Source organism: Cibotium barometz, chromosome 51 (genome assembly GCF_041138505.1).
Source record: "Cibotium barometz isolate CiBa-2024 chromosome 51, ASM4113850v1, whole genome shotgun sequence".
NCBI classification, from domain to species: Eukaryota; Viridiplantae; Streptophyta; class Polypodiopsida; order Cyatheales; family Cibotiaceae; genus Cibotium; species Cibotium barometz.
In genome coordinates this window covers 17,686,560-17,694,458 of record NC_141096.1, presented here as the reverse complement: position 1 = coordinate 17,694,458, position 7,899 = coordinate 17,686,560, and the positions used below count along the sequence as shown (strand labels likewise).

At 45.5% G+C, this 7,899-nt stretch overlaps 1 protein-coding gene across 1 annotated transcript in view; it reads right to left on the bottom strand.

The window, feature by feature from the left end:
- Positions 1-481: 481 nt before the first annotated feature.
- The window catches only part of LOC147609375 (nuclear pore complex protein NUP98A-like), a 40,466-nt gene continuing 33,048 nt past the window's right edge, over positions 482-7,899 (bottom strand). The window contains exons 2-12 of the mRNA XM_086787918.1: positions 4,566-4,853; positions 3,937-4,398; positions 3,620-3,844; positions 2,939-3,540; positions 2,771-2,861; positions 2,608-2,668; positions 2,399-2,519; positions 2,202-2,321; positions 1,936-2,110; positions 1,773-1,820; positions 482-1,609 (exon numbers count right to left, since the gene is read on the bottom strand). Coding sequence (XP_086644044.1) covers positions 855-1,609; positions 1,773-1,820; positions 1,936-2,110; positions 2,202-2,321; positions 2,399-2,519; positions 2,608-2,668; positions 2,771-2,861; positions 2,939-3,540; positions 3,620-3,844; positions 3,937-4,398; positions 4,566-4,791 — 2,886 coding nt within the window. The 5' untranslated portion in view covers positions 4,792-4,853 and the 3' untranslated portion in view covers positions 482-854. The remainder of the gene's footprint in view (positions 1,610-1,772; positions 1,821-1,935; positions 2,111-2,201; positions 2,322-2,398; positions 2,520-2,607; positions 2,669-2,770; positions 2,862-2,938; positions 3,541-3,619; positions 3,845-3,936; positions 4,399-4,565; positions 4,854-7,899) is intronic.

Genomic DNA, 7,899 nt, shown 5'->3' with positions numbered 1-7,899 from the left:
GGCAAAGTTTTTCATCTGCCATGCATCCCATATGTACACAAGCCCAAAACAACTTTCAGATTTTTACCTGACAACGCGAGGGCGGGGAGGGGGGTGTGCGTGCAGGCGGCAGCGTGAGCAGGGGGGGAGCGAAAGCTTCAGCCAGCGATCTCCAAGGAAAGGGAGGGGGAGCAAGGGGACATAGTGCACTATGATTGGTCCCAAACTCAGGTGCCTGTCTCGTGGCCAGCCGACTTTCCCTAACCCCCAAGAGACTGTTGACAAGCTCCGATGGCACACATCAAAAAAGAGTGAGACGGGCACCCACCTTGGTATTCTACTATTGCAACGGTTTGGGCAAGAAGCCTTGTGTAACCACTCGTACTCCCAAATTAATTATATGGATGTACATAACAACATATCACACATGAGAACAAGCATTTTCACATTTGTCATGCAAAAACATATCAACCAGCATTGCGCATAAACGGAATTTACCATCTCAGGAACTATTGCCATCTTTCATTACTTACAATCGATCTATATAAAACAGCCGCTGAAAAGCAGAGTTGATAAGCTTCACATATCCGTGCATTATGCTTTCCCGAGAAGGAAATAAGTAGAACTCATTAACAGTCCCCACACATCCGTGCATTGTGCTTTCCAAAGAAGGAACTAAGTAGAACTCATTTAACAGTCCCAACAAATATTTAGCTAGTGAACACACTCTTAGGCCTACAATGGCTGACCTGGGCTGACTTAATTCTTTCGAAAATATTGTACAGGCATGCACAGCTGCATGTGCAAGGAGAAGATCCACAGCATGAACCACATCTCACATTACACCACCTTCTGCTCTCATCAGGGTCCTGGCCTTACTCTTCAGTAATCTTGGCGTCCTCTTCAGCTGGATTATCAAGTGATCCTTTGTCCTGGTAAGAAAGCTGCTCACAGCCCGCATCTTCAAGGCAGCATTTGCTGAAGTGCTTTACACGAAAATTCCATTCTCCTTTGGTTGCATCATAAGATAAGAACTCAGCACCTTGTTCCTCGGTCTTCTTCTTGAGTCTCTTCTCAAACTTCTCAACTTCAACCCCCTCAGCGAGATGCTGACCTGACTTCTTGTCCACGCACTTCACATTTAGCAGCGTAATTTCAGCAGGCTTGTTCAAGCCCATCCCTGGGGCTGGTTTTTTACTCTCATCCATGTACACGAGCACCTCACACTTGTTGAATTGAATAATGCTTTCCAGATCAAGCCCTCGCACATCTGTCTCACCCAAAAACTTCACAAAACCATACCCATGTCTTCCAACCACAAAGCCCTTTACTCTACGACAATAACCAGGTTCTGCCCGCTCCTTTGCAGCCAACTCCTGCACTCTAGGTTGAATGTAGTAATCAGAATGTCTCAATTTCGGCATGAGAGCTTCAATATCTGCACCATGTTCATATGCAACTGCTGCTTCTCCTGCTCGATGCCCTGTGATGGAGATGTATCCATTCCCTCTATGGGTGTGTTCTACATGCAGACCATTTTGTGTTGGTGCATTTTTTGGAGAATTCATTGCTTCATGTGTAGAGCTTGTTGGCATGCCCATGCCATCACTTGAACCACCCTGTAATGGACCTGCATGGTAAAAATTTACGGCTTCAAAACTACAATTTAGCATTAACAACCAATGAAGATCCCATATCAATGGACAGCCAATGGCTACGTCCATCAGTCATAACTCACAACCTCTATAGTAAAACATACAGTCGCACCTTGCTCTCAGAAGTATCACACTTACTTTCTGTCTCTTGAGGTTGAGAACTTGATGCATCTGCTGTTCCATTTCCTTCAACAGTAGCATTTTAACTCAGCAAACAGCCATCATCAAGAGCATACTCTCAATTAAAAGTACATGTTTTTACTACTGAGAAAACAACTTCTTGATACAATGCAGCTTCTACCTTGCTTCACAGGTGTAGCAATGTCTCTGATTTTCAGGCTTGCACTTGCAGGACTACTTGGGGAGTGATCTGGTTGTTGACGAATGAACAAAGCTCGAGGGTTCTCCCGAGGGACAAACAGCGCATCTGCTTTAGGACTGTTGTGTGTTTCGTCACCATCACTAAAGAAGGAAACCTGCACAAAAGGAAATATGCATTATTAATAGAAGCCTTTGAGCTCCTAGCATCAAATCAATTAACCAAAAATATGGATCACCTAACAATACCTTTGGACTATCCTTATTCTGCTGGTATCGCCGTGCCTGCATACGGACCCTTGACCTTTGGGCTATGTGCCTTGGAGTTAGAAGTGAAGCACTTCGTACTTGGGTGGGTCTTTCAGACACCTGCAAAGTAAGATCCCCAGTTTATCAGCTGAAAACATAGAAGCACACAAAGAAGCTACAAAACCAACAGCACGTACCGGAAGACTAGATATACCATACTGTACTGATGGACCCGTACCAGCACTACGACCAATGGACATCTGAGGTATGGCAGGTAGGGTACCAAAAGGATTACTTACAGGCACTGGAACACTAGGCCTGCAGAAACAAAACAAAATCACACATCACAATTGCAAAGAGCTTTCACAACTGCCAAGAAGTGCAGGTATTATAGAAGGGTACATACTGCTGTGTAAACATACTCAAACCCGCTCCCGGAATAGAGGGTGCACCGAATGCGTTTGCAGCTGTAAGAGAAAATTAGATAGTTTAGAGACACATAAGGAGAAGGCATCCTCTAACCCTAGTATAAAGATTGAAGAATCAGAGCACACTGACAAATTTTCAACCTGGCTGAGACTGTCCAAGGCTTGGAAAGCCAAAACTTCCCATAGTCTGCTGCTGGACTGGGTTGGACTGAATGCCACCAAACATAGAAGCCTGCTGACAGAATTTGAAAGATTCAATTCAAGCCAACCTATGCTTCAAGAGGACTATTTCAAAACACACATCCTTACCCCGGGCTGTGAAAGACCTGGAGACTTTGAGGTTTGAAAAGGTGACACAGAACTTCCAAATATGCTAGAACCAATAGTTGGTGTACTAAAGGCTGAGGCAGACACACCAAATGGCTGGTTTGAAGTTGAAAATAAGGCACCACTCTGCTGACTTTGTCCAAATGGATTTGAACCAAAAGCTGATGTGCCAGCACTAAACATGTTCGAAGTAGAAGACGAAAATCCAGGTGTAGAACTGAATGCAGGTGCAGGTAATCCAAACATGGAGGAAGAACTACCAAAGCCTGAAGCGAAACCAGGAGTGCTTCCAGTCCCAAAGGGGGAGCTCATTCCTAATCCAAAAGCTGATGAGCTTGCTTGACCAAAAGCAGAACCAGTTGAGAGACTTCCAAATGGAGATGGAGATGGCGTGATCACCGACCCAGTACTGGGCATCCCAAATGATCCTGCCGGTTTGCTCCCAAAAATACTAGGAGTATTAGCACCAAAAGGGTTGGGTGTTGGGGTCGGGCTGAATGCTGGATTCCCTCCGAATGGGGTTGAAGAGGTGGCTTGCCCAAAAATTCCAGCCCCCGGTTGCTGCACTGATGAGCTTGGACCACCTGCAAAACACACACTAGCATAAAGCCAGCACGAACTATATAGATCTCAAATTGCAAGCACTGATAGAGAGACACCAACCTTTATCCCCAGCTTGGTAATCTTCCCACCGCAATTCTTCAGGAGATTTATTCTTGTAAGCAGGCATAGCAGATATGCACATAAGCTTTCCAGTTTGTCCACTAACCCCAGCCTCTGCATCATTTGTTACAGTGTAAGCGGTAGCTCTACTGCCAGCGCGCTGCTGCCCGCCAAAAGGAGATGAAGTAAAACTAGAGGATCCAAAGGCTGGAGAGGAACCTGCTCCTGGGCCAAATGAGAAGATCGGTAAAATGTAGAAATTAAGCACTAATATGAGAGAAAGAGAGAATAAAATAAAAAACATAAGTGACCCATACCAAAAGCAGGAGTACTAGATGCTCCGAATGGTGAGGCTCCACCCCCACTCCCAAACACAGATGTGCTACCGAATGCAGGAGTTGAACTGCTTCCAAATGCTGGAGCCGACTGTCCAAATGTGGGTGTGGTGCTACTGAATAAAGAAGTTGAAGTTGTACCAAAGGCAGGGGTTGAAGAGGCACCAAAGAGAGGGGCTGATGATGCACCAAAGGCAGGGGCTGATGATGCACCAAACGCAGGGCCTGAAGATGCACCAAAGGCAGGAGTGGTTGAACTGAATGGTGTTGAACCAAAAGCAGGCGTTGTTGAACCAAATGCAGAAACAGTAGAACCAAAGGATGGTGATCCAAATGCAGGTTGACTCTGTCCAAAGGGTGTGCTCCCAAAAGGATTGGCTTGTGTAGAGGTGGAGCCAAAACCAGAAAATGGTGTTGCAGGTTTTTGGCCAAACATAGATGTCCCTGAAAAAAATACCACCATAAATTGACAATGTTAATGTAAACCATGCTAATCTCCAACACTCTACTCTATTAGATCACAGTGCCTCAGCCAGCAGTACTCTTCTGATACCCATGTTTGACTAATTAGTCACTATGATAGAAATGCAGCATCGATTGGAGAAGCTAGCCTGATCCAAATGACGGAGTGCTGCCAAAAGCCGGTGCTGAGGATGCACCAAATGCTGGGGTTGAGGACCCTAACGACGAAGCCTGGGGTGCTCCAAACACACCAGTTGCTGTTCCACCAAATAGAGAACTCCCAGTCTGGGCTCCAAAAGTGGGACTTCCAAAGGATTTTGCACCAAATAGTGATGTATTTTGATTGGCCCCAAATGGACTCGATGGTGTTGCCATACTAAACGGGTTTGGAGAAGGTGAGGCACCTCCAAAGGGACTTGGCGTTGAAGCTCCAAAGGCTGGAAACATGAACACAATGAGTTTGTGAATTTTAACCTTCAATAAGCAATCAATACCCTACCAAAAGCTTTAAACGTCTAGACTTATAATGATGGGATGAGAAAGACATCGTGAATTAGACTAGTAAACCAACTTCTTGAAAATTTCCTCAACTCTAATTGACAAAAAAGCTTGATGAGCAGCTCATGTTAGCAACACTTAGTTCAGGGTGTTACCGATATCAGCCCTTGGAAGCTTACCAGGAATCAATACCCATGTATTATCTACCTAAGCTTTAGGAATTGCCTAATCCGCATCTGCTGGCCCTTGGCTAGTCTAGCACTAAGCTAATATGAGGCTGGTTCTATGATCATGTCTAGACTCTAGCCCATTAAGTCATGGAGTGCATGCCTATCCAGTGATGCATACCAAAAGTTTCATGGTTTCCCTAAATGTTCTTGGCTGTCCTCCACTTGTGCATGCTCTGACGCACATGAGGGCTGCCAGTTCTTGCTAATTCAGAGCTGCTTCTCCTGATCCAGATGCCTTGGTTACATGCCAGCTGGCCAGCCCTTTTCAGGTAGAAAACATGATCAAAAAGGTCACCAAACATTTTCATATTAAGCCCAAAATATGTCTCAACCATTGGTGCATGTTCTGTGCACCTCTGAGCACCTATTAGGCTACCAAAATGGCTCCAATCTGCCCATAATCCCCTCTGACTTTGCCTCTAATGTTGCATGCACAGAAACCTTGCTGTAATTGATCCAGCCCTAAGCCTACTGATTAGGAACACTAATGCAATAACAATGAATAGACAGCAGAGAGGAGAGGGATGAATTGTAGCATGCAAGAGGCTGATCATCGTAATGCAAAACAAAGCCTTCTTTAAACCCTGTGTCATGTGCATCAGCAATGCCATGGACCTTCTCAAGGCTAGATCCAGAAGAGGCAAACAGATAAATAGTATGAACCAGATAGAGTCAGATTTGGAGCACAAGGTGCAGAAGTGGCCAGGTTGGACTTGGAGAAGCACCAGGGGGCAGTCGGCTGAGTACAGAAGTTGTCGGCTGTACCAGGAAGCAAGGTGGCTGAAGGCGCATGAAGATAACCCAGTCGGCTGAGTTAAAGGTCAATTAATGTATTCAAAACTGGCCGACCAGCAGTCGGCCAGCTCCTACCTTGTCCAAGTATCCTATAAAAGGCACCAAGTGCTCATAGAATTAATCATTCTCTCCCACTAGGGGATTGGATCATAGGAGGTCCCATAGGGGACAGATTTTAGGGTTAATAACCTTTTTATGAAGGCAGCCCATGGCTGTACAGATATGTACCTTTTTGTACCATAGTATATACTGAAATTCCAGCACTTCTCACTCTCTCTCTCTCTACTCTCTCTCTACCTGCGTTTTTGCATCAGATGGTGCGTTTTTGCATCAGAAGGTTTTCAAGAGTGTTTAGGGCTGAATGAAGACTACCCAGAGCTTCCGCGCGTTACACCCTGAGTTTGTGCAATTCCTCTTAGAGAGAGAGTAGAAGAGAGAGAGAGAAAGCAGATGAGACGAAAATACGATACCGTACGGTACGATATGAAAATTTGGGATACCATATGATAAAATACGGTTTTTTTATTAAAGAACACCTACAAACATAGACATTTTCAACTTGGAAGGGTAGAGTCTAGAGAAGTTGTTTCAAACCAAAATTTCATTAAAAACAAGTTTGAAGTGACAAACAAAAGTACATAAAGCGGTGCGGTGCGATCATGCGCGCTAGGCGCGAGTACAAAAAAGTGAGTACAAAAAGAAAGCCAAGGCCCAAGGAGAGACTAGACAAAGGCATCACTATCAGAGCTCTCATTGAAATCATCCTCATGAGAAGAGGACACATCAGTGGCCTCGCCGAAGTCGCCATCGCTAAGGAGGTTGCCCTCATCATCGAACTCGGGCTCTCTAAGCTCATGAGAGAAGCCAAAGGGAGCATCCTCATCTGCAAGAGTGAGTGTGAAGCTACCCGAACCACGCCGCATATAGGTATGCACTATGTCCCTGGAAGCACCACGAAACGTGCATCCACGGCTTCCTTTGCCACTACCTCCACGCCCACGACAAGTGCGAGTAGGTCGTCCATCAAACGACTCGAGCTCTCGATAGATCTCTACATAGATCCTCTCCTCCTCATCTTGCTCTTTGTTAACACTCTCAAGAGTGCCCCTTGTGAACTTGAATGCATCCACATTCACCTACATCGTACAATGATCAAGTGACAAGCAATGTATTAGAATTTAGTTTCAATAAACATTCAAGTTTGAAATTTGAATGCTTATAAGTTATAACTTATACCTGTCTCGTCAATTTCATCTTTTGCATTGCGCGCACCATGTGCAAGTTAGCGCAGCAATACACTAGCCGCTCTAACTGTTGCGTGCTCTAGCAATTGCGTAACTTCGTGTGTACAAGTGAGTAGGAACTCCATTTCCTCTCACATGCACCCGAAGAGCAATCCTGAGCCAGGATTCTCAAAGCCACCTTTTGGAGGCTTGAGAGTGCATATCTAAATGTCTCCCACCAAAAGAGGGGTTTCACTAGGGATTCCCTCTTCCAACAAGTAGTAGATGCAAACGAGGCTTCCTCCCCTTTGGTCATCGTAGCTAATGAGCTCCTCAAGGAACTTCCCATGACAATCCTCTGGCAATGCTTTGGGCAAGAAAGCATCTTGGCGTTCAAGTAGCTCAACGTTGGTGAAGAGGGTGGGTGATTTGTAAGCCGGATGCAATAATGTGGCAAGACCATGGATAGGTCTTCGCATCCACTCCCATCTCTTCTCCACAATGGCCAACATACCATCACGCTTCTCCTCGTCGATGGAAAGAGAAGTGCGTAACTCCGCTATAGCCTCTCTCATGAAGTGAACGAGAAGGCCCATGGTGGCTCCCTCCATGTCGGTCATCCGCAATACCTTATAGAAGGGCGTGACCACAATGACAATAATGAGGACCGACTACCAAAACTCCTCCTTTAGGCAAAGCCATTGCATGGCTTTGGCCTCCGCCGATTCTTGCTCATC